The 27226-nt window shown below is 43.2% G+C and overlaps 1 protein-coding gene across 3 annotated transcripts in view; it reads right to left on the bottom strand.

The window, feature by feature from the left end:
- MEGF11 (multiple EGF like domains 11) overlaps positions 1 to 27226 on the bottom strand; it is a 434557-nt gene that overhangs the window by 140417 nt on the left and 266914 nt on the right. For all 3 annotated transcript variants that reach the window (XM_018552848.1, XM_018552849.1, XM_018552850.1), the window contains exons 9-10: positions 18828 to 19040; positions 13652 to 13826 (exon numbers count right to left, since the gene is read on the bottom strand). In XM_018552848.1, coding sequence (XP_018408350.1) covers positions 13652 to 13826; positions 18828 to 19040 — 388 coding nt within the window. The remainder of the gene's footprint in view (positions 1 to 13651; positions 13827 to 18827; positions 19041 to 27226) is intronic.

The following is a 27226-nucleotide window of genomic DNA, read 5'->3' as shown; positions in this document are numbered from 1 at the left end:
TGCCAATATTGCATACCCCTGCTTTATATTCTTTACAGAACCATGGATTCTTAAAAAAAAAGCTCAGGACAAAAATAACAAGATAAAATTAATAGCCCATTAAATAATTTAAAAATAAAGCTTGTGCTGCAATATTCACCAGACATGTAATCTGCAGTATACTTTTCTACTATTCGTTGTTCTTAACCTGATGGTCAGCATCATTTAACTCACTTCGTCTGAGCCCACGTCATCCTAGACCTGCCTTAGCACTTGACTGGACAGTGAAATGAGAAGCAGCACAGTGATGATCTCATCTCTGTCATTCTCCTCTCTCTTCCGATCACCATTCTTGTCATCACAAGAACTGATTGGCTCCCTGTGCTACTTTTTCCTCTCAAACTCCAGCTATGCTATGCAGGGACTGCAAGGGGTTAATACCAGGCCCAATTCAAGTACTTAAACTGCTTGCATTTAAAAATATTTATTTAATGGTGTATTTGATTACAGAGCTGCATTAATTTGCGTCTTTATATCTGCCAATAGTTTAGCTTCAAAACTTTGTTCAAATACCACTGGCGAATATACTAAGCAGCACTAAAGGACTTTCACCCATTCAGAAGTCTAGATACCCTATTTACCATACAACCTCAGAACTATGACCATGCTATATGTTGCACAACAACCTACTGACCATGTGTTGCCAAGCCTATTGTCTAATAAACTCTTATAAGAGGAACAGAAAAATCGAAAAAGGTCAAAGTGAACCTTTACCACTAAAAATCATAACAGCATTCAGCTCTACATGCGGATATAAAATCATCTTACATTCTTTAGTTAAACAAACTTGTTTTTCATTTACTTACAAATAGAGTTCATCCACTTCCTGGTCCACTTTGGCACAAATGATATAATATGTGCCCCAGCATTGCATCCTGGGAAGGTTACATCAGCAGAGCATTGCTGGGAAATCTCATCTGTATTTTCATGAGATCTCAGGAAAAGGCATTTTCCTCCCCAGAGATTATGTGCATGGTCACATGTCCTAGTCACATGTGCCAGAGTTCCAGGAAGTAAAGGGAGGTATATTAATCTGCCCTTAATGGCCACTGGGGAAGAAAAGGGAAATTAGGTATGCAAAAATTAAAAAGTCTGCAATTATCTAGAAGTATGTGTTTGTAGATTGTCATTACTAAATATTTCTAAAGGTGCCTTTGCTGTTATGTTAACCACTTGAAGTTCGCGGTGATAAACCCCCTTCCCATCCAGGCCATTTTTCAGTATTCAACGCTGCGGTACTTTGACTGACATTTATTCCGTCATGCTACGCTGTACTGAAATACATTTTATACCATTTTTTTGGGACAGACAGAGCTTTCTTTTGGTGGTATTTAATCACCACTACGTAGAGCATTGCTGGGAAATCTCATCTGTATTTTCATGAGATCTCAGGAAAAGGCATTTTCCTCCCCAGAGATTATGTGCATGGTCACATGTCCTAGTCACATGTGCCAGAGTTCCAGGAAGTAAAGGGAGGTATATTAATCTGCCCTTAATGGCCACTGGGGAAGAAAAGGGAAATTAGGTATGCAAAAATTAAAAAGTCTGCAATTATCTAGAAGTATGTGTTTGTAGATTGTCATTACTAAATATTTCTAAAGGTGCCTTTGCTGTTATGTTAACCACTTGAAGTTCGCGGTGATAAACCCCCTTCCCATCCAGGCCATTTTTCAGTATTCAACGCTGCGGTACTTTGACTGACATTTATTCCGTCATGCTACGCTGTACTGAAATACATTTTATACCATTTTTTTGGGACAGACAGAGCTTTCTTTTGGTGGTATTTAATCACCACTACGCTTTAAAAGCTTTTACCGCTCATCAGTTTAGTGTCATCAGTGATTGATGGCCCTAAAATCATTGCTCTCACTACGACGTTCGCGGCGATATGTAACGTGTGTAGCGCAATTGTCGTTTTCGCGCGCTGGTGCACCGGACGTGTATTTACGTTGTTTATATGTGCGTAAACATGTGGGTGGGGAAAACTTTGGGGGTTTTTTTTAAACTTTTTTTATATGTGACTTATTTTTTTTCTTTACTCTTTTTATGTTTTTTTACACCTACAGTAATGTCATTGCTATTACATAGGGGGATACAAATCCCCCTATATAATAGCAAAGGCACACTGACAGGTCTTGAGCGCAAAAAAGTTTCAAGATTTCCTTCATGGGGAGAAGCACTCAGTACAGAGGCTCCTCCCCATTCAGAAATGGCTGATAGTAAATATTTTACTATCAGTGTCTGAATGAATGGGAAGCCTCTTTACTGAGTGCTTCCCATTCATTGAGTGCTGAGGCTGCTGAAAAATAAATTGAGGACTTGGGGTCCTCAATTTCTTTTCTATTTTAAAAGGGAAATGTCAGGGGAATGCGTGCCAAGATGGTGGCATGCATTCACAGAACACGCCAGTGGCCAACATGGCCGCCGCACATTCTCAAACAAATGATTATGTGCCTGAATACATGTTACGTATATTCGGACATATAGTAATTCATTAATTTTACACATGCACTTACTTGAAGAAAGGGACCGGCATGACATCCTGACACTTTATTTGTATAGACTCTATTTTAGTTTAACATTTATTGTTTACCTTCTGTTGTTTTATTTGATAAGAATACTTATACTGTGCCTACAAGTTTAATACCTTTGAATAAAAGTTTTATTTTTATCATACTTTTTAATATGTTTCTTTGCGGCTTAACAAAATAGAGTCTTTAAATGGTGCGGATATTGCGAACAATGGGTGTGGTTATTGGGGGTGTGGCCACGAAGGGTGTGGCCACTGAGGGTGTGGTCACTGAGGGGCCTGTAAAGCTTTCTAGCACAGGGTGCCTAAAGGCCTAAGGCCGGCCCTGTATATACACACACACAGGTGATGGACACACACTCAATGGAACATGGAATCAGCACCAGTTGTCACATGCAGTGCTGCATATACCAATCTCCATTCCCTTCAATCCTGAGTCAATGCAGCTCAGCACAGAAGGGGCATGTACCGTTTCTTTGGAGAAAAGGATATTGCTTGCATTAATATTTCAATGGTCATAACACATTTTTTCACACTTAATTGCTAGTTACTGCGCGAGAGTTAACCTCTCCCTTGCCTGGAAGCTCATATATCATTTTGGAATCTGTTGCATTGCTTGCATATAGTAGGCAATGTACTGTATGGCTACTGTTGCTGTAGGAAAAAAATAGGAGATCATGCATAATGACTTCATTAAACTGCAGTATTTTGGATTCAATTGTGGTTAGTGATATGAGATTTTGTATAAAGTTTAGTAAGGAATTACTTTACTGATAAGATCCCTTTTGCAGGATAAGTGTGAAGTACTGGAGCATGCTGTTCTTCTGCAATAGATGTGACTCAAAGCCATAGCTCAGCTTCTAATTGCCCCATCATTCACAAACGGCACGACTGCAATTTTAAATGTTGAAAAGCTACATTTCCCTACAATACACTAAAATGAGCCACCTGCAAATACAGATGTACCATGAACTTACATACAGAGAGGCAGCATGTGCTTCCTTCATTGTCATATAAACACTGCCCACTGACAAATTAAAGCTTTCATGGGGTTCATTGGTGGCCACAGCCTCACACTATAAAGGTATAAAGCTGCACTCCATTAAAAAAAAAGAAAAGTGGAACTAAAGTTTTAAAGAAAATGCTAGTGGGCGGGTAGCCTTTTTTTTTGTAGAAGAGACTTTGTAAGTTTCTTCTGTTAAACAAAAATTCCTTATCAGTTTTTATTATTTCTGTACAGTACCTGCAGCACATGTGCAGTGCAGAGTGCATTCAATGCATCTTACAGTGGAGTTGGGTGCCAGAATACTGCAACTCTAGCGGCTACCCGATAACCAAAGAAGGATGACGTCAGATGTGGAAGAAGAGCAGAAGAAGATGGCAGCCGTGGCAATGGAGCAGCAACAGGGAGAACACAGACTATGCACTGCTGGAGAGGAACACACTCATAGGCCAATCTGCCTTGGTATTATATACTCAAACTTTTTTTCAATAATGAATGTAGATAAAACAAATATACATTGCCCAGAAAAGTATTTCTATAAATTTTACCCAAGCACTTACAGTCATCGTGTTTCTAAACAGCTCCGACTCTCTAATCTCGGCTTCCCTGAACTTTCTGTCCAGTACAAGATCAGAAGGGATAGAGAACGTCGAGTCGTAGTCGTCATGGACAACGCTGGACGTTGTGAATGATACTGGATTATGTCGGTGGATCCATTTTTTGGGGGCTTTATTTTAAAATAAAAGACTTGTCAAAAACTTGTCTTTTTGTTTTTTTTCAAAAGTCTGGCCTCTTTTAACAATTTTATTTAACCCTTTAGTGAATGGGTAGGGGTACAAGTACCCCTTACTAATTCACAAGGGGGGGCCGCATCTGGGTGCCCCTTTATTAAAGGGGTACCCTGATGTGACTAAGCCCCCTGCCCACACCCCCACCACCAACGCCCCAGGGCTTGTGGGGAAGAGGACCTTGTCCCCATCAGCACGTGGACAAGGTGCTTTTCCAGGGGCGATCCTTGAAAAGCACCCTCCCAGTGTCGAGGGCATGTGACCTGATATCGCAGGGAGGGGGATGCTCGATTGCCCCCCACCCATTCCTGCCCAGCCAGACCTGTGCCTGGATCAAGGGTCTGGTATGGAATTTTATGGCAAATTTTTAATTTGTATGGTATTGGAACCCCACGCTTATCTTTTTTCTTTTTTTTTTTTTGTAACTGTTGTCCCTCCTAAAATTTCTAACAGACCTCAAGGGTCTGGTATTGTTTGGTAGGGGGAACCGCATGCTTTTTTTTTTTTTAAATGTCTCCCCCCCCGGCACGATATTTAAAGGAATTTTTCATTTTTATTGTTTCACTTTAAGCAATGGTAAAATCACTGCTCCCTTAATAATGGTATTTTTTTAAGTGTTTTTTTTCATTGATACATGTACCCCAGGGCAGTACCCAAATCCCCATACCCTTTTTTGGCCATTAACTTGCATATAAGCCTTCGAAATGGGGACAATTGATTTTCAAAGTTCTACCCCCACAGACTTGCATTGAGTTCAAGTTCAAACTTTTTCCATGTTCGAAAGTTCGAATTTGAATCGAACATGGGGGTGTTTGGCTCATCACTATTATTGACAGCTGGCTCTGCCTCTCTAGAAAAAACAGAGAGTGGAGGGGGGGAATCCCTGTGGGGAGCAGTGACGGGCAGTCACCGCTTTCTGCTGGGAGAGGATCGGGAAGTCAGTAATTGGCGGCATGTGTTTGCTGACTTCCTGATCAATAGAGCCAGCCAGTGACAGCTTCAATGTCACAGGTCGGCTTGAATGTTTTTCACTCACCCCATAGTTCTCCTTTAAGTATTGTTTCCAATTTTAACAAAATACCACATCATTAAACTCTATGCACAACAACGCATCTGATGTGCGCTGTTACTTGTTTTAGTGCATTGCATAAATATGTAAACATGCTGCATTTTTATGCAGTGCATCCCAACATACTTGTATGGTGTGAACAGGGCACATAAAGAACAATTGTCTGCTCAACACCCTTGAGCATATCCTACATTAATCAAAGCTCCTCAACGCAACTGGTATGAATAAGCCCTAAAGGCTCCCTGCTACATCTCACAAATTGAAATTCTGATGTAGAAAATGTCAGTAGTAGGAGGTTTCCCACAGCCATTAGGGAAATTTAAACCTGCCTTAGAAGCAGGGGTGCAACTACAGGACATGAAGCCCCATAGCAAAAATGGGATGCCCCCCCTTCTGAAAACCTCTCCCTGAGCTGTGACTAACGACACCAAGATCCCAAAGACTCCTCTTGTGTATCTGACATCAGCTTTCCTACTTAAAGAGGATTAGGGTTGTCATCATATTCAACCACTCCAATGTGGCCTCCATCCAGCCCCAGGCCCCATAGCAGTGGTCTGGGCTGCTATGTCTATAGTTACGCCACTGCTTAGTATAGAAGTATGAATGTGACTAGTGATATAGGAAGCATTTTAGAGGTGCACCAAAATGAAAATTTTAAAACCGAAATGAAAAAAAAATGGTCCGAAAATGAAAATGTTTTTTTTCAAATTCTTTGAAATATTTTATTTTTATAAATCTTTTAAAACTTTTAATTTTTTTACAATTTATTTGTATTTATTTATTTTTATTAAATATTTTTATTTTTTACTTTACTTTTAGGTGCTTCGGGGAAATATTAGGGATCTAAACAGAACCCTGATATTCCCCTTTAAAATAGAAAAAGACATTGAGGGTGCTCAATCTCTTTTTCTGTATCCCCTGTTATAAATGAACAGGAAACCTCTAGGCTGAGTGTTCCTGTTCATTCATAACAGAGTATGTTTACTATGTACACAATCATAAATGAACAGGAGGTGATGTAGATCACTTCTCATTCATTCATAATTGAGGCTATAGTAAACATACTCTGTCCTCAATTATATACAAACACTCAGCGATCACTGATCACTGACTGCTTGTACCTCTCTCCTTCCTGACACGCTGTCCCCTCTCCTCTGATCTGTGACAGGAGACAGAGCGGTGCGGGGAGGAGAGACGCCGTCTGCTCAGCGCTCTCCTCCCGCAGCGCTCGGCCGACTGTGACAGCTACTCTCCTCCCCGCTGGGACACAGAGCAGCGTCCAGCGGGAAGGAGAGATGCACCGCTATATCGGCAGAAAAATTTACCCTTTTCGCCGATATGTTTCGTCGGCCCGATATATCGGTGCATCCATAAAGAATTGATTAAGTTACATAGCACAGGCTTCAGATAGTTTGCCCCCCAGTGACCCTTTAAAGAAGAACTGTGGGATTTTATAAAACTTACCCTTGCAGGGAGGCTACCCCCATAGTGCAAGGGTTAAGTGCTCATTTTGGTCTAGGTTTACTCTAGGGGTATACTCACATGATCCTCAGTCCCGCAGCAGTCAGCGCTCACCTCTCTTCCCCTTCGCTCTGGCTGTGTTATGTCCCTCACCGTCCTCAATAAGTCAATGAACCAGTATTAGAGATGATGACATCAGCGGTCCTTAGACCACCGGAGCCCAGGGAAGAAGCAGCTGCAGGGACGAAGGATCAGGTGAGTATATCTTCTTTATCTGAGCACCTAGACCAAAATGAGCACTTAACCCCTGCAGTGCAGGAGTAGCCCCACTGCAAGGATAAGTTTTGTAATTCTTGGAATTCCTCTTTAAGCTACTTTCTGGAGTTTGGCTATAGTGGAGATAGAACACTTTCTGATTTCGACATAGATGCAACGTTTGCTGGGTAGAATTGTCTGTCTGATTGTTTTCACTTATTGTCTGGAGTTACTCTTTAAGGATCTTTCCTTTTGCTCCATAGAAAAGGGAATGCTTCCTTGACTGTGTGTGCTACCTTAGTAAAAGTGAAAAGTCACGGTGTGCTCAGCAGTCCCTATTATGATGGGCAGATCCCTTGTTGTTTTCCGAGAGAGATGTTACACTCAGGCTGCAGAACTAGGATGATCCGGATTATTCCCAGATGGCAGCAGTATGAAGCAGCAGGATTGCCTGGCACTTCATTGCGTGTGTGAATGGCTGTCCTGGCAGATGGTATGAGCAGAGTGTGCTTGCACAAACTGAGGCCAGTACAGCCATTGCCTGCTCCTGAGACTCTCGCAGCGTGGTGGCATTTGAACTCCGTGGGCCGATCCGGAGGTTTTTCTGCAGTTGCAGCATTTTCTGAGCCAACAGCTGAGCTTAGCAAATAAACATGAGTGTCCTGCACTTCGGACTTGTTAAGATTTAAGAGGAGGGGGGCAGACTCTTTACAAGAACTAATGAGGCCGCAGTCATGGGGGAAACATAGAATCTGAAGGATCATTTATTTTTCAAAAGTGCGCAGACTAAAACAAATAACGGAGCTTGCAATCTAAAAATTGATTAGTGACGCTAGACTGTTTGGAGAAGCCATGGCCATAACTTCTTTTTATGTTTTTTTTGTGCTTAAGGACAATAATTTAGGGCTTGATTTACTAAAGGCATATAGGCTGTTCTCTTTGGCAGTGAATGTATTTATCTTTGTGAATGAAGTGATGCTCTGCTGACTTTAGGCATCCAATCATGTGCAAGCAAAAAAAAACTATTTTTGTAATTTTCCATGCACTTGTTTGGGTATTCTTTGCAAAGTGAATTTTCACCACGGATACCAACTTAAGAGAAAACTCCTGTGCAAAGTGAATAGCCTTTTTGCCTTTAGTAAATCAACCCTTTAGAATCCAGGACGTTCAATTGTTTAATTGTAAGACCCTTGCTTGGTACTTGTGTGCAACTTTGGTACTGTCTGCCGACAGCAGCAAGTGTAAAGCTGGCTATACATTCATAGATCTAACAGATTCCTCCATCCAATCTAAAGAGTGTGGATGAACGAATCTCCCATGCTGGGCTATTGTAATCTGACAGCTGGCAGCCACCTCTATCAGAATACCCAACAATTTGTCTGACAATTTTCCACCCAGCTCCTTCGACAAATTCCGATTTTAATATTGACATGGTAAAATTACCTGCGGATTGGGAGAGATCATTTTCCAGCATGCAATCTCTCTGATTCCTGCGACAAGCATTTCTTCTTGAACTTAATTGTTCAATGTGTGATTGCATGTAGACAGCCACAGCCGCTGTCACCCTGTCATTAATTTGAATAGGTACAGCGGCCACATCTGTATGGGCCCACTGGGATTTTTGCTGCAAGGTTCTTTCCACAGGAATCCCCAGATGCCTGTGTGCATGAAGCCTAACAATGACACAATTGTGCAGGTAACTCTAAAGATTAGAGAACATGTGCTTTCCCTGGCACTTCTACAGTTTGGATATCTGTACACCCTCTGAGCTGCACTAACTTCAAAAGCCATCAGCAGCCGCCAAAGCACTTCCAATGCATTCATCTCACTGATTAATTGGGGTTACTGAACAACACAAAGCATTTGTGTACCCACACTGACGTGCGACATGCCCTGTTGTGTGCTTTTTCTTTCACCTTTGGTGAATATAGATTATCTCTTGCAATCATTCTTAGAAAAACAGAAGGTATTCACATGTCTCATTCCATTTATATCCCAAAAATAAGAGAATAATTCCTAATTTTAAGACACTGGGTGGAGTCATGCGGAGTCATGCAAATCATTGATTTTCTGTTAGAAGTCATGGTTTCCATGCACTGCACCGATGATGGTCAAATAGCTTGAAACAGCTGTATGCAGTTTGGAGTAAATGGCTCTCATATATTAGGGTATATTTGCACTATACACCTGCGGTTCTGGATGTACATCAGGTTATAGGGTGAAAAGCAATGATCTGCCTGACTCCCACTGTCCTAAAATGAGGAATAATCCTGTTATTTTTGGGCTATGTGATAGAAGGTAACATGTGAATACATTTTGTTTTAGGAAGGCTCTGCTGTGCTACACACTGATTAGAGTGAGGGCTTTTTGATTGATTTAATCCCCTCTCACCATAGCCTGTATGGTTAAAAATTCTTATTGTAATAATTTTATGGCAGGGAATGTATTTAGCCTGTGGCTACAGGGGCGCAGAATGGAGGCCCAGGGGGGTTTAGTGATATCCATATGAGGAGCTATGTGATCAAGAGGACCTTACTTCTACAGCTGATCTTCTAGATACATGCTGCACCAACCCCTCCTCCATATAGTAACCCAGCATATACAAAAGGAACTAGGCTGGGCACCGAAATGCATACGCATGCCAGCTTCAGCACTTCCAGCTATGGATGGCAATGTATGCAGCTCAAGAAAGGAACTATGTGGATTTCTACCATAAAAATCTGTCCCCACCGTTACAAACAGACTGAAGGGGGATATGTACAGTCCCTTGCATCCTGTGAGTGACCTGTAAGGCCCCTTTCACACGGGCTGATCAGAAGATCCTGATCACAGCAGTACGGAGCGAATGTCACCACTGTGGCATCCGTGTCCATACAGTTTTGATGGAGGAAAAACTGCAATTACCGAACCCAATGCTTGTCTATGGGGAATCGGATGTAAAGGGACAAGTGTTCGTTTACATTAGATTACCCCCCAGGTCTGGCACGATCAGATCCGGTGAAACAGGTCTCTGATCAGTTTCTTGTTCTGGACCTGGCCGGAGTCGGAGGTAACCGGGTGTAAATGGATTCCAATCCATTTACACACAACTGCTCATAGACTTTCACTGGGCATTCGATTGGGTCCGCCTGAAACACTGACAGGTGGACCCGATCGCACTGCTAGTGTGAAAGGGGCCTAAGATCTTGGCCACTCCTGATCGATGGATACTTTAGCCTACAGCGCATTTTATAAATCACAACAGCTGAAGCTGCTGAACAAGGTCTTGATGGGGGGTACATTTGTCACAGTTTTGTATTAGCTGTCTATAATTAGAGATTTCAAGCCCAAATCTTACCAATTTAAACCCTCTCCAGGAGATCTGTTTTATTACAGATGAGATTATATATCAAACCTTTATCTCCTGAATAAAACCTGCTGGAAAAGGAAGTTCAAAATTAAATAAAGGAAAGACTGCTATGGACAGTAAAACCAGACCTCACATCGGGACAAGAATACCACAGTTCCTTCAAAAATCCTTTTTGCAAATAAAATTGCACAAAAATAATTTAACAAAAAAAAAAAACTTGCTGTAAAAGGACGACTAATAACTTACAATACAAAGCATCTTGTGCTACATCCATCTCCAGTGCCAGGCTTTGATTAAAAAAAAATTGATCTACCACCTAACACTTAAAATTAACCCCTTAACCTAGCCCTATAAAATTAAACTTAATCTGCGCCCCAACACACTACCATTTTGACCCAATTCTTATAATGAACCCAGTAACCACCAACACAACCCTTATAATTATTTCCTACTACATAACCTAGGGTTTGATTGGAAAAATAATTGAGTTCAGGAAAAATTTGGGGGCTCTCAAATGTTCTTTTTTTCCTGTAACACTTCAAATGAACCCCTTAATCTAACCCTAATAATTACATTTTAATCTGAACCCTAACACTAACCATTTAACCTGGCCCTTAAAATGAACCCTCTATCCTAATCATTACAGTACTACAAATGAACTCTACCCCTCTCAATAACCTTCACCTTGGTCAGTTGCGCAAAGGAAGTTATCTGTTCCACACTACAACTCTTAGCTTCAACTCTTGTATCCTAAAAACATTTACATATTTACCATATTGATATAAATTGTCTTAATTTTTGTGTTTAATATTGAACTGTAGTAAAATCAAAACATTCCTACCTGTATTTGGCAATTACCACTATTAAAATAACACATGGCAGCTAATTTAGATCATCAACACATGGCAGCTAATTTAGATCATCAAAAGTATTCAAAGCTTATGTCCATTCTATGGCTGACACAATAAATCACCTGTTATCTGTTCATTCAAGGAAATATGGCATTACTTTGGTTTACATGTGCATGCCAAAATGAGCAAGCCAAAACACAGGTAGGAGAAGAACCTCCCTCCAGTGCTCCTTTGTAGGAGGGGAGTGTGGGGTGTAGCTGGGGCCATGGATCATCCGCTCTTATGGGTTACACTCTGTGGGGCTAAGTTGTTAGTTTGACAGCCTGGTCTTTCCCTGTATCAGGAGTGTTCTGACAGCAGCTCCTGTAACAATGAGTCCTGCAAGCAGTGGTTGCAAGCTTCATTCATAAATACATTTTAGCAATATCGGTAAAATGCACTTTTGATATTGTTTATGTGCAAGTCATTACTTTGACATCTTCGTCTTAGATGTCAGCAATTGTGTAGAGATGTCACCAGCACACCAAAATCCTTTTTAGGATAACAAAATGTTCATTTATTGAAGTTCCATGTCATATAAACAAGTGCTTTCGGGGTCACACAGGGTCCCTTCATCAGGCTTAGCATTGACAATATAAAATGTTCACACCACACTATAAATAGACAGACTAGTGCATAAAACAATCAGAACACCCTCTGGCATCATAATGACATCATAATCCTGCCAAAAACATTGTATACATCAATACAAATATTGACCATCACATACAGTAGGAGAGGTGTAAGTATGAGATGTATACCTTATATTAACTGCTGAATAGTGGACACATCATCACCATAAGATGAATAAATATGTTACTTACATTATGGAAGAAGAACATAATGTAAGTAACATATACTGTATATTCATCTTATGGTGATGTTTTATGCACTAGCCCAGTGATGGCAAACCTTGGCACTCCAGCTGTTTTGGAACTACAAGTCCCATGAGGCATTGCAAGGCTCTGACAGCCACAGACATAACTCCCATATGCAGATGCATCTTGGGATTTGTAGTTTTGGCACAGCTGGAGTGCCAAGGTTCGCCACCGCTGCACTAGCCTGTCTATTTATAGTGTGGTGTAAACATTTTATATTGTCAATGCTAAGCCTGATGAAGGGACCCTGTGTGGCCCCGAAAGCGCTTGTTTATATGACAAGGAATTTCAATAAATGTACATTTTGTTATCCTAAGAAGGATTTTGGTGTGCTGGTGACATCTCTACACAATTGCTGATATTTGCAGCGCCATCCTCAGTCACTGCAAGCACCCCCATACTTTTCGGTAAGGAGTGCGACAAGGAAAAGTATTTATTGTTAGATGTCAGACTGTCCCTTCCGGGAAACATGGTATAATCAAAACACAAACATCTGCTACAATCCAATTATGTTTTAATAAAGGAAGAATTAGGTACACTGCCATAGTATGTGAGTTTTTGCACTGCTGGATGAAGACACAATCAGAAACATTTGAAATTTCAGCAAAAGAGCTGTAAATAGCTACTGACTGATAGTCTACCATGACATTCACATGTGCTGTATTTTATGCTATTTTTTTCATCAGTTTGTTTAATTCCAAAAGTAATTTGCAGACACATGCCATGTTTAAGTCTGTGCCCTGCAGAGGTTGTGTTAACTTCTTCTCACTTAGTAAATCAATACGTAATGTGCCCAAAATTTTACAAACGACTGTATATTCTACATTCTTATTTCACAGGTTTGTATTCCGTTTTTTATCTTAAATAATGTATACAACGATTTATTGAATAAATGTACTTCTAAGATTTTTATACACGAGGTCTGGACTTGTTTCTTAAAAGCCCCCTTTTTTTCTTTTCCCCTCTGGGTCCTCGCACACCCCACTGTGGAAATACCCTTTTTTTTCTTGCATTATTTCACAGGTTTACTGATTCTCAGTCCGTAAAAACATATGCCTCGTCTTTTTAAACTCAAGGCACATTTTCCTATACAATTAACATAAAGACGTATTAGGACAAAAATACTTGTAATAAAGATCTATACGGCTTAAAGCTCCAATTTACAACCCTGGAGACCAGACGAAGCACACTATTGGACTTGTTAAATAAAGCCGCCTAAGGAGCAACGGCAATGTGCAAAGTGCAGTCACCCAGAAAAATCAATTAGTTCTCACTTCACCGATCAATAAATGCTGATTGGTTGCTACAGGTTACCGCGCTGCATTGCCATTTTGCTTTATTAAAATGGCCCAACTGTTGTGAAAGAATGGCATCTAGCACTGTTCTTACCGTGTATCCTGGAGCGCAGAGGCACCTGCCTGTCACACCGTCACAGTCAGCCCCATTGAAACAGGCACACAGCTGCTGGCAGCCCTCTCCGTAGAAGCCAGGACGGCAGGGTTCCTCGCAGTATAGGCCGCTCCAACCTGCCTTGCAGGTGCACTCCCCAGACAGAGGGTGGCAGCTGAGAGAGAAGAGAGAGAGAGAGAGACTTGTCAGTGTGGAACTGTGGGGTGTGCTGGAGAACTAATTAAAACAATACATCGTGGTGTCAACGGCCAGCAAGGCTGGGACCCTACTTCCTTTCAATTAATTCACCCGCAGTAGCCCTGCAGTTCATTCATCTGCGGTAACCTGGCCCCCCAGGGAAAAAAATCTATTATTTAAATGTGTGAAGAACGAAGGAGATTATTTTGCAAACAAAGGGCTGAGCAAATGGAAGAAAACTGCATCTCAGATAAGAGACATAAGCCTACAGAGATTTACATTCTGGATTGTGCTAAAGCTTTCAGGGATTTCAGATTCAGGTGACAGGATGAAATAATCAGAAAGCACAGCGTATTGCATCCGTTCAGATTTATTTATCATGGATAGTGCCGCCAATTTACGCAGCGCTTTACACATACCTCCCAACTTTGTGAGATGGGAAAGAGGGACAGATGATAGCATACAGAATGTGGGCAAAGGACATGCCTCCAGTAACGTGGACCTTGAGGGTTAATGTGGAAGAAGAGGGTTTAAAAAAAAAAAAGCCCCCGGAGGTGTTTGCCATAATGTGCTACTATTCACAGCATATTAGCACATTATTACCCACTTACCTTGTAAATGATCCCCTCCAGCACTATGCTGTCTGCTCTCTCCTCCGGTGCGGTCACCTCCGACACCAATGTTGCCATCTTCTCCCGGTCTTCTTCCAGGTTCCGCACCTTCCAGGTTCAGCATGCGCACAGTTACTTTATCTCAGCCTGCCAGGTCTGTGCATTGAGGTGTGCATGCGCAGCTCAGTGTGCAGAAAACAGAAAAACTGCTGACAGGTAGGTAGGTAGAAGAGACTGAGGCTAGGTTCACACCAGATGCAGTGCGTTCCGGCCCGATTCTGGCCAGAACGCACTGCACCGCATTGCGGCCGGCTCAATTTTTTTGTGGGGCGTGGCGGGCCATTGATGTGAATGGCACCGTGGCCACGCCCTCCGGCCGCAATGCAATTGGCCACACGCGATCGCAAGGCACATTGTGCCTGCGGTCTGGTCCGGTGCGATCAAAATGCTGCAAGCACTATGTACCTTGCGATCCCGTGCGGCCGATTGCATTGCGTCCGGAGGGCGTGGCTACGGTGCCATTCACTTCAATGGCCTGCCACGCCCCTTCCTGCCCCACAAAAAAGTGAGCCGGCCGCAATGCAATGCAGTGCGTTCTGGCCATAGTCAGGGCGGAACGCTCTGCATCTGGTGTGAACCTAGCCTTAGGGTTCTTTCAAAAGCTTGTTGAGAATTTAATGAAAGAGCAATGCTGATTAATGCGCCTATAGTGTTAACAAAACAAACGACAAACGCACTCAACAATTTGTTACCAGTTATACAGTAAGGTGCACACGAAATGGGCTTTGAACAGTAGAACAGTAGAAAGGCATCATGGCACACTCACAAACTAGCATGTAAAACAACTTGTCTCACCACTAAGGACAATGACAGAGGTTTGGATGCCTTTCTACTGTTATAGTGTTAACAAGGCACTCGTTAGGCCTTTTCAAGGCATTAAGGAGGCGTCAAAAACACTTGCAAAATGCCCTGCAAGTAGGGGATGTTAACGGGGAAGTAACGTAATAAAGGGATGTGACCAGCTTTGAGGTGTGCTTAGGCTGTGGTGAAATTTGCAGCCATATTGTTGGTTCTTGCCACACTTTATTTTTACCTACCAGCATGTCTTTGGAATGTGAGAGGAAACCCACACAAGCACAGGGAGAACATGCAAACTTCATACAGATGGTGTCCTGGCCCTAACATTGTTAAAGGAGAACTATGGGGTTAAGGCTTTTCCCCAAAGTTCTCCTTAGGGTAACGGGAGCACACAAACTAGCGTCCTCCCGTCGCCCTAGGCTCAGTATAGGTATACTGAGACGCCGCAGTATACCGCGAGCTGCTGCTCGCGCTATACTAAGACGCCGCAGCTGAAGCGGATCCTGACAATTATGCCGGGATCCGCCCAGCTGCGTGACTGACAGCTGGCTCTGCCTATCTAGAGGCAGAACCAGCTGTACCCGCCCCCTCCCCCATTCCGCGCTGGCGGATCGGGGAGGGGGGAATCCAGCCCCTCCCCTGTCATGGCAGAGAGCCGTGACAGGATCGAGAGGTGAGCGAACGCCGGTATGTGTTCGCTCACCTCCCGATCTACTGAGCCGACCTGTGACAGTCTCATTGTCACAGGTTGGCTAGAACTATGAGGTGAGTGAAAAGCACTCACCTCATAGTTCTCCTTTAGTTATGGGTAACCATTTTCTGATTATAACTTTATGTGCCAACCAAAAGCTTGACTCCAGGGATATTACATTATTCAATGATCTGACTCCAATAAACTGAAATCTGATTGGTTGATATGAGTTACCGCTCTTCTCACATCATTACTGCTCTTTATGCTGACTTATAGAAAAAAGGTGTTTAGTTGTCCTGGAAACAGTATTTTATTCCCTATGTAATGTATATTTTGGTTAGATACATTTGATGGCAGAGTGTATCGAATGGTACGCAAGTGTGGAGAATCTTCTTTCAGTTAAAGGAGCAGCGTAGGAAATCCTGTATGTACACTCAAGAGTCAACTGCTACATTATCTACTAATGTCAGGGCTTCTGAAATACCCATAGCTTAAAGCTCATTTTAAAACAGCTGACCCTGGCAGATCCAGAGAAAATCACACAACCCTCTCCAGCTGAAATGTACTTCCGCACATCATTCCACCATACTAAAATATGAAGAGCTTTCTAGAGACTATTTTCTAGGATTTTCAGCAACATACAGTGTCGCAATGGTGTCTAATATCAAATGGTTTCACTTTGTGTGTAATATCTGTACACTGATGAGTTATACTTCAGTGGCTAATTGTTTTAAAGACGTCTAGAAATGTAAAACACTAACCCTTGCACGGGGCTACTCCTGCACTGCAAGGGTTAAGTGCTCCTTTTGTCTAGAGGGCACAAATAAAGCAGATATACTCACCTGCTGCCTCTCTCTGGGCTGCTAGATCGGTCCCCACAGCCTCTCCTCCCCCTGGGCTCCGGAAGTCTAAGGACCGCTGACATCACATCTAATGCAATTCCATTGGGTCGCATTAGCCGTGAGGTCCTGGGAGACATTCCACAGTCAGAACAGAGGGGAGGGAGGTGAGTGCCCACCACTGCAGGACCGAGGATCCGGTGAGTATATCTGCTTTATTTGAGCCCCCTTAGACATAACGACCACTTAACCCTTGCAGTGCGAGTGGTATCCCCACTGCAAAGGAAAAAAAATAATTAATTCGACGAGTTCTTTTTTAAAACAGATATAAAAGACCGCAATTAATACAGTTCTGTATTCAGTATTACATAACTGAGGGAGGTAGAAACAGCACTAGGAGCCAATCAGGTGTGCTGCAGTGCAAAGGGGCATGCAGATAGGAGGAGAGAGTAGAGTGACAAAGAGATGACAGAAAGATGAGCTCATCAGTCTGCTGCTTCTCATTCCTTTGTCCAATCACAGGGCAGGGTTGGGTAGGAGACCTGTAAGTGTTACTGAGCAGCAGCAGATTTAGATCAGGCCTCTTGCCCTGCCTGTGTGGCAGAGCTGCGTAAAGGTCAGAGCTTGATGGAGAGAAAACCAAAACCGTTGGCAGGCATAAGAGCTCCCTTATACGGTATGCACATGATCTGTTTATTTAGCGGTTTGCCTAGAGTTTAACTTTAACGTTCCCATAAATGATCTAAGGAGTAACCACATACAGTGCATGGCCACAAGACCTCTTCTACCCTATAACAGCTGCATGCCCACATGACATTCTACAGACAAGAAAGCAGCGTATGCCTTGTCCTTTGCATCCATTATTCCTCTCCGTATTGTGCATTATGAGTCCCTGTCGGGCTTTTCGGGTCTACTAAGTATAAGATAATATCCCATGATTATAAACGATCAATCCAAGAGTTGAACAGAACATTTATGTGGTTTTCCATGAAACACGAGGAGGCCGTTCGGATTTGGCACCAGGGCTGTGTGGCTTTTAGATACGCCTCTCCTTCTAATGATTTGTGTAGGAAAATTCCTTTTTTCTCCTCTGTGTCCATCCACTTTACATCTCCATAGGCAGTCCCGGGTATTTGGGATAACATTTTTAATGTGTCTGTTTGATACTTGTGCCATGTGTTTAAGTTAACTGATGTGATCTGCTTAATTCAGATCCTGTGGGGCAACAGCATCGCTGTAATAACATGGTTCACGCTGCATATGTATGGGCAGCATTAAGGAAAACTAAAGTCATTTTAATATTTTGAAATAAATATATGAAAGAGATCATCTCATTGTAAATAATCTTTATGTATATTATGTAATTATCAATGTACTATATGAAAGTACTTTGAAAAGCAACAGACGGTCTCTACACTAATGATTGGCACGCTGATTAAAAGCCAGTGTCAAGGTTGTAAACGCATGTGATGAGCCCCATAGAAACCTTGGTCTCCCTGCCTCTCTTATCTCCATTTCAATCCTAATTCTTCTAATTATACAGAATACAAAGAAATTGTATAGACTGTTCTAAACAATATATAAGCACATTTACCAAATGCTGTTTCCTGCATTAATTACTGTGTAGGCAGATAGTGCTAGGCCCCCCTTTGGAGCTCCATAGACGTTGCATGGTCTGCCATGACTAGATATGTCTTTGACCAGTGAAAGACTTACTGCATCTGTAATTTAATTAAACCTGTATAAAAGTAAATATGTAAGCGGTCATTGCTGACTTCTGAAAGTGCCACTTACCTGACTGTCTATGGCTTTAAACCATTCTCATTCACTGACCTTGAACAAGTAACTCCTGCCCCACATACCGCATTGAAGTCACTGGCTCAATGTGACAGTCAGGCAGCTAACATTTTCAGCCATGGAAACCCTCATATTTCTCTCAGCATAGCTTTACTTAAACATCTATAACGCACAGTTCATACCTGCGAGTGTTGGTCAGGTTACAGGGACAGTTCTTGTTACACTTGAGACCGTACAGTCCATCTGCGCACACTCGCTCCTCACAAAGAATGCCTTTAAAGCCCGGCTCACATAAGCAGGCCCCATTAATGTGGTAACACTTGGCTCCGTTCTGACAGTCGCACCTTTCTGCACACTGGTAACCATATGTGCCTATAGGACATTCCTCCTGGCACCTGCAGAGAATAGAGTGAGAAGAGTTAATGACATGCGAACAGTGGCATATGACTTCATATGGAATTACTGTATCTCTTACAGAAGAACTCTGGGAATTTTAGAAACTTTCTCTTGCAGTGGGGCTACCCCACTCATTTTTCTCCAGTGCTCATTTTTCTCTAGGTCACGTGGCGGTCAGCACTAACCTCTCTCTCCCTCTGCTCCAGCTGTGGAATGTCTCTCTGCATCCTCAAGTCTAATGTAAGTCTATGGACCTGCATAAGATGTGATGACGCCAGTGGTCCTTAGACCGCCGCAGCCCAGGGAAGAAAAGGCTGTGGGGACTTGTCTAGCAGCGCGGAGGGGCCAAGGATCGGGTTTGTTTGAGCCCATTACACAAAGAAAGTGTGAAAGTTATTAAAATTCACAGATTTCTTCTTTAAACACAAAAAAATATCGTACAGCTTCAAAATAAATGCAACAATGTCATATAATGTAGATATAATAATGATTCTTTGTTGTTTTTTTTTAAGAAAACCTGGATGCATTAACCTGGATCCGTTCCTAAAAGCAGAGAATATTACTAGATCTTAAAAGAGAACTATGGGGTCAGTGCTTTTCCCCCATAGTTCTCCTAAGCTCGCGGTATACTGAGACCCCGCAGCCGGGACGGATCCGGGCAATACTGTCTGGATCCACCCAGCTGCGGGATTGACAGCTGGCTCTGCCTATTCAGAGGCAGAGCCAGCTGTGCTCGCCCCCTCCCCAGTCCGTTTTGCCAGTCAGCGCTGGAGGATCGGACAGGGGGGGGGGGAATCCCTGCAGGGAGCCGTGAGTGACAGTCACGGCTCTCTGCACGGATAGATCGTGAAGAGAGCGAGCGACGGTATGTGTTCGCTCACCTAGCTTCCACTGAGCCGACCTGTGACAGTTTCATTATAACAGGTCGGCTCAGATTATGAGGCTGAGTGAAAATCACTCGCCTCATAATTCTCCTTTAACATTTTATAAGTAAAAAAACATCAGAGATCGTTGATCCAGAGAATATCCGATTATGGGTTCAGGAAGAATTTCTGTTTTCCCTGTTAGAGCAAAACTCAGCCATGCTTTATATTTTTTGCCTTCCTCTGGATCATCTGTAGGTAATGTGGGCGCAGCATTCTCTTTTAGGAGGTTAGGGCCTCATTCGCACTGCGCTAACTCGGGGCGTACACGTCCATGCAGCATGCATGCCCGTATCGGGCTGTTCCTGGGAGGGACAGGTGCTGCATGTGATTGCACGCAGCAGCCTGTTCTTTCCTATGGGAGGACGCGGCCATACGCTGTCATACACACACCTGAACTGCACATCCGTACGGGTCAGGGTGTCCGTACTCGGTCGCAGACAGGATGGGGGTACACCCCGAGTTAGCGCAGTGTGAATGAGGCCTTATTTTTCTTCTCTCTATATGTTAAACTCGATGGACCTGTGTTGTTTTTTTTAACCTGACTAACTATGTAACTATATTGATCTCCAACTACAGAAGTCCTTGAATCACAGTCTGATCTTACAGAGATCTTTTCCTGGAATACCTCTTAAGGTGGCCATACACTTTACAACCATCGCAAGACCTTAGTCTTGCGATGGTTGTAAAGTGATTGAAAAAACTTACGATCTGCCCATCTTGGACAGGCAGATCGCACTCTCGATCATCGCAAGCCCGCCCCCTGAGGGGCGGGCTTCCGATGACCGCAATGCTGAATGGGCAGTGTGCGCGTGCGCACACCGGCCCGTTCGGCATTTGTCTCCTGTTGAAACCGGCCGAAAATCGTACGATTCTCTGCTGGTTTTCTAACATGCTCCTTAGGCAAAAGACGTGCGACCGTACATTAGAAACGGTCGCACGTCTTCGTTCACACTGTTCGATTCTCGTACGATCGCGGGATTTCCCGCGATTCTCGTACAAGAATCGAGCAGTGTATGGGCACCTTAAACCTGTGCCCAAACTAGCATTTCTTCCATGCTCTCAGCGATGAGAGAGAACATATAAAACACAATCAACAAGGCCTGAATAAGGTGCAGAAACATACTAAGGGGAGCATTGCTGGCTTTAGAGGTGATCAAATGTCCCACCAAAGGTTTTTAATGTCACTGTTAGAATTTGCAAAAAAGACCCATAGGAGGACCTGTTTCATAAACCCATTGAAGTAGTATTAAACTGCAGGGCTACCCCCACACTGCAATGTTAACTGTTCGTTTTGGTCTAGGGAGGAAAATACAAAAGTTATGCTCACCCGATCCTCTGAGCTGGCTTGCTCTTATATTGATGCCTGGTGACTCACTCTCCCTCCGCTGTAGCAGTCTTGAGTCATCACGTTCTATACACCATATATAGAACGTGAGGATGCCGAGGGTCATATAATCACTGGAGCAGAGGAGGAGACAGGCAGGGGGGAGAGCAGTCACAGCCAGCAAGCTCGGAGGATCGGGTGAGTATAAATTTGTTATTTTCCTCCCTGGACAAAAACAAGCAGCTAACTCTTGCAACCCTGCCCCACTGCAAGGGTTAATAAAAGTCTGCCTAGCGTTCTTCTTTAAGTAAAGAAATCTAAAGTAACAAGGCAAACTTTTTTTCCTAATAACCAACCAGATTCCTTTTGTCCTAAAAGCTGACTGGTTCCTATGAGTATCAGTCCTAAAAGCTGATGGGAAGAGAAACATTTAACTGTTGAAGACGGGGCAACCATCAGATTTTGCATCAAATCAGGCAGAACATCTGCCCATGTATGCCTGCCTACCAATACAGTTCACCATGAACTTCTGAGATCACCTCCTAGAGAACCAATCAGCTGTATTTTCATGTGCATGGCTTCCATTTACCCCACTTTAATGGGGTCATTATTTATGCAGCTTCTCCCTAAATTCTTTCTACATACAGCAAGCTGCAGGAAGACCATCTCTTGTGTTTAAGAGACATTACGTGAGTATGACTATTTCTCTATTTTTTAGATTAGTCCTTATATAAAGTCATGTACACCTAGCTCCGGGGTCCTGCACCAGCACTCTATAAACAGAACTTTCTGTGCGTCTGAGCTATTGATGAGGGCTCTGCGTGAAGAGTATGAGATGCTGAGCCTCCTCACCTCCCTGCGTGCTCCGTGCCTAGCACACGAGCCCCGCTCATTCTGCCTGCACAGGGAGTATAACCAGCACAGCTCACACCTGCTGAGAACTGGCACAGATACACACAAATGGCTGCCTCTGACACTGCCAGCAACAATAAGGCTACTTTAGGGAAACCAGAGAGATGTGATGCATTAACTCTTTCACCCACGGTGTAGTAACCAACAGCACCTGGCCAGAAATGTATCTCACGATTACACTGCAGGTGGAGAGATCTGGTTTTTATACATTACTGCAGTTTGTGTGCGCATATCTAAAATGTATAGGGGGGACAAGATTTCTACACGGCCAGATGTCTCTTTGTTAGTAACAAAAATACAATATGCTAAAAAGTTAGCACTTCTGCCTTGCAGCACTGGGGGTGGTTCAAATCCCGGTCAGGACACTATCTGCAAGGAGTTTGCATTTTCTCCCTGTGCTTGCGTGGGTTTCCTCCGGGTACTCCGGTTTCCTCCAACACTCCAAAGAGGTGCTGGTAGGTTAATTTGGCCCATGTCTAAATCAGCCTTTTATGTATGTATGTATGTATGTGAGATAGGGATCTTAGATTGTAAGCTCCTTGAGGGCAGAGACTGAATGTGCAACTATGTAAATTGTTGGAGCTATCTAAATATCAATAATAAATGTACACATATCTATGAAAATGTTCTATTTAACTACCAAAAGTGTCATTCTGCACTAAAACCTTCATCTTATCTCTTAAATATTGTGTTTGCTATTTTAAAAAGCCAGCATAAAGGAAAGGTAATTGTGATAGCAATTCTGGGTTTAAAGGAGAACTATGAGGTGAGTGCTTTTCACTCACCTCATAGTTCTAGCCGACCTGTGACAATGAGACTGTCACAGGTCGGCTCAGTAGATCGGGAGGTGAGCGAACACATACCGGCGTTTGCTCACCTCTCGATCCTGTCATGGCTCTCTGCCGTGACAGGGGAGGGGCTGGATTCCCCCCTCCGATCCTCTAGCGCTGACTGGCGGAACGGACGGGGGAGGGGCGGGTACAGCTGGCTCTGCCTCTAGATAGGCAGAGCCAGCTGTCAGTCACGCAGCTGGGCGGATCCCGGCACAATTGTCGGGATCCGCTTCAGCTGCGGCGTCTCAGTATACCGCGAGCTACAGCTTGCAGTATACTGAGCCTAGGGTGACGGGAGGACGCTAGTTTGTGTCCTCCCGTTACCCTAAGGAGAACTATGGGGAAAAGACTTAACCCCATAGTTCTCCTTTAACTAATAATTTTTGGCATATAAATTCTTAAAGGTTGGCATAACTGGAGGTGTGTCTATTGTCTATATTTAACTGGGCATTTGACAGAGGTGTGCCCACTGCCTATATATATAACTGGTGGTGTGGCAGGGGTGTGTCCATTGCCTATCTATAACTGGGGACATGGCAGGGGTGTGTCCATTGCCTATATATAACTGGGGTGTGACAGGGGTGTGTCCATTGCCTATATATAACTGGAGTGTGACAGGGGTCTGTCCATTGCCTAAGATTTCCCTCTTTCTCATCTCAGAAGTTTGGGAGGTACCATACACTGTTCGAATTTCGGCCACATTGGCAAGTTTCCAGCAGTGTGTAGCCTTGTTGGCACTCCTACTTTTGACAAAAGTAATTTTTTTAACGACTTTTGTTGATGGAGTCAGGCTGAAAATTCTCAGCCGAAAAGTGACTGCAACCAATCAGCTCCAGTCACTTTTCGGCCATTCTGACCGTGGCGCACCTGCTGGGAAATTCCCCCATGCACACTAAACAGCGGGGGAAAAAACACGTAGGGGTTCATGTATAAAGGCTTCACCCAGCATTTAGCAGGATGGACACGATTCACACAGCATTAAAGTTGCTAAATGGAGCCAAGGAGGATAGGAATTTCCAATGCTGCTCATCGCCATCTAGTGGCTGTGAAATCATGTGAATGGCATTTGTCCAGCTATACATCCCTTACGGTACGTTCACACCATATGCAGTGCGTTCCGGTCCGATTCTGGCCGGAACGTACTGCATGGCATTGCAGCCGGATCACTTTTTTGTAGGACAGGAGGGGGTGTGGCGGGCCATTGAAGTGAGCACCGTGGCCACACCTTCTAGTCATAATGCGATCGCCCGCACGGGATCGCAAGTCACATTGTGCCTGCAGTCCGGTGCGATCAAAATAGTGCTTGCAGCATTTTGATGTCACTGGATCGGACCGCAGGCACAATGTGCAACTGCCGTGAACGAGCCCTTTGTGCATGACCAACTTTAAACACAAAAATGATCAGCTGAACCCACAAGTGCACATTTTTTAATCACAACTTCCTTTATATTGGGGGGTTGCTTGACTGAAGGGGATTGCTTGAGAGTTATTATTAACTCTCAAGCAACCGGAAACTACAGTTATCCGGCATCTACCGATCCCCGTGGGTGCTGGATAACTGGAAGTTTACTATAGTACATTTTTTTTATAGAGTTCTATACATCAGACCACAAAAAGAGGGGCAACTGAGGAGGAACGAGGAACAAGGGATTTAGATCTAAAAGAGGACAGTCCCTCCAAATGAGGGAACGTTGGAAGCTATATTTTTCTTGTCTGTGCCTTCTTATTTTTCACTTGATCTCATGCTGGAGCAAACCAAACTTTTGCTTATAGCTACTATTTATAAGTCTCATTGGCAAGTAACTAAAATATTGGCATATTTTAGTTGCTTGCCAATGCTCACCTTGATCAAAACTAGAAATGATTAAACTGGAATTGTAACAGATTACTTGATGCATAAGACTGCTATTTAATCAGGGGCAGCGGCATATCCAAATCGGAGTGATTCAAAGGGATCTGAGGACTGATTTTCGTATTGTTACCCATATGCTACCTAATCACCTCGAGAAGCACTCATCACCTCGAGACCTTCATTGAATCATTTACAAAATCATGAATGGGCTTATTAGGGAAGCAGTGCACATGGTAATAGTAAATGCAGTAACTTACAGTAATCAAAGAGATAAGACTTAAGAAGAAAAGGTCACTGAAGGATTTTGACTGGCTGCTGTGGTTACTGCGTTTTGCTCCTTGCTGTAATAATTCATGGGGGAGGGTCTCTTCTTTATAATGTAAATTTGCACACACTCCAGGTATATTATCAATAAAGCAGGCTGCTTTTTTACAGCCAGCCTTGCATGCAGTGCACATGCCAGGAAGGGGACCTCTCCAGGGGCCAGGGGAGCATATCCCTGCATGGGCTGGGGTCCAGGAAATGCATGGTGAATACTAATCACTTGTTATCCGGAGCAAGGACAAGTCTCACTTAACACTTTCTGCTCTGCTGCCTGCTCTGTTAGCAACATTAATAAAGGATTAGTACACCCTAGGGGGAAACAGAAAATCAATATCATGTGAAATATACTATAAAATATCCGGAATGAAGCTATTTGCAGAGTTTAATGGAGAAGGAAAGTAACGGAGACCTGTCATGAGTTACAAAGGATTACATGAATTCAAGCCCTGTACTCACGCGGTTATTATTATTTTTTTTCATTCCCATATAGATATGCTGTTTGAGTTTAAGGACATCTTTCTGAAAATCCCAACATGACCATGAGACTGCTTGCGTGGTCTCGGAGAAAATCTAAGAACATTTGTGCAACTGAAATGGTTGGATCACATCATTAGATTTGAAAAAAACACACCAATGTGTTGCGGCAAGTGCACAACTGGTTAAGGCTCTATGAGCCACAAGGATACAGCAACTGGAAATTAAATATTGACGACTCATGTCCTTTACATAATTAGCTCCCCCCTTCCCTACTCACAAACAAGCAATTCTGCTAACTTGTTTAGTTAGAGATCAAACAGCTCAGGCTGCTAATTAATTTTATACAAACACCCTATTAATGAACACAACGGATAATCACAAGAGGATGAGATGTTTTCTCCTGCTTTGTTCGCACAAGCGCATCAGTCTCATCTTGATTTCCTACCTTGGAAATCCATTTCCTTTTTGAAAACTGCACATGGAATGGACAGATCGAACTTGCAACAGACTTGGCCATTCATTGTGATGGCCAAATCTGACAGATACCGTGTTTCCCCGAAAATAAGACACTGTCTTATATTTTTTTGGGCTCAAAAAAACACACTAGGTCTTATTTTCGGGTAGGTCTTATTTTTTTTTTTAATGTACAACAATCCACACTTATTCATGTAGAAAAGTCTACATGTAGTCATGTACAAAAATATGGTGATCAGGGCAATCAGGGGTGCCGTACCTTTCCAAGAGCAATTTGCTAACCAATCGCTGGCCAAAATGAGCGAACCACACTTTCACTATGGATTCCTCACAGGCGGAGTGCATTTGGTATCACTCCGCCTGTGACAGGAGCCAGCGCTATAGAGGAGGCATCGGCTTATGCGGCTCTGCTCTTCAAGTTCCCCCTTATGCCACCACCGGCCCTGGGAATGGTCACAACTAGGTCTTATTTTCAGGGTAGGTCTTATATTTTAGCAATTCCCAAAAATAGTACTAGGTCTTATTTTCGGGGTAGGTCTTATTTTCGGGGAAACAGGGTATGAGCAGTCTAAGGGTGACCATAAACTGTCTAATCCAGGGGTCTCAAACTCAATTCCCTCGAGGGCCACTCAACAAAAAAATGTTCTGCTTGCCAAATTTCAAACTTTAAAGGAGAACTATGAGGTGAGTGTTTTTCACTCAGCCTCATAGTTCAAGCCGACGTGTGACAATTAAACTGTCACACTTCGACTCAATAGATTGAGAAGTGAGTGAATTGCTCTGCCTCCAGATAGGCAGAGGCAGCTGTCACTCACGCAGCTGGGGGGATCTCGACAGTAATGTCGGGATCCGTCCCGGTACGGCGGTCTCAGTATACCACGAGCTGTAGCCCCCTGGTATACTGAGCTTTGGGTCATGGGAGGACGCTGAGGAGAACTATGGGAAAAGGCACTTACCCCATAGTTCTCCTTTAAAATAAAATGTAACTATATGCGATATAGTACTACGGACTCCAATACACACAATAAGGCCCCATTCATATCTGTAGGTTTAGGTGCAATTA

Source organism: Nanorana parkeri, unplaced genomic scaffold (genome assembly GCF_000935625.1).
Source record: "Nanorana parkeri isolate BGI_ZX_2015 unplaced genomic scaffold, ASM93562v1 scaffold98, whole genome shotgun sequence".
NCBI lineage: Eukaryota > Metazoa > Chordata > Amphibia > Anura > Dicroglossidae > Nanorana > Nanorana parkeri.
Note: the sequence above shows the minus strand (reverse complement) of the source record. Positions and strands in the feature narration are given on the sequence as shown.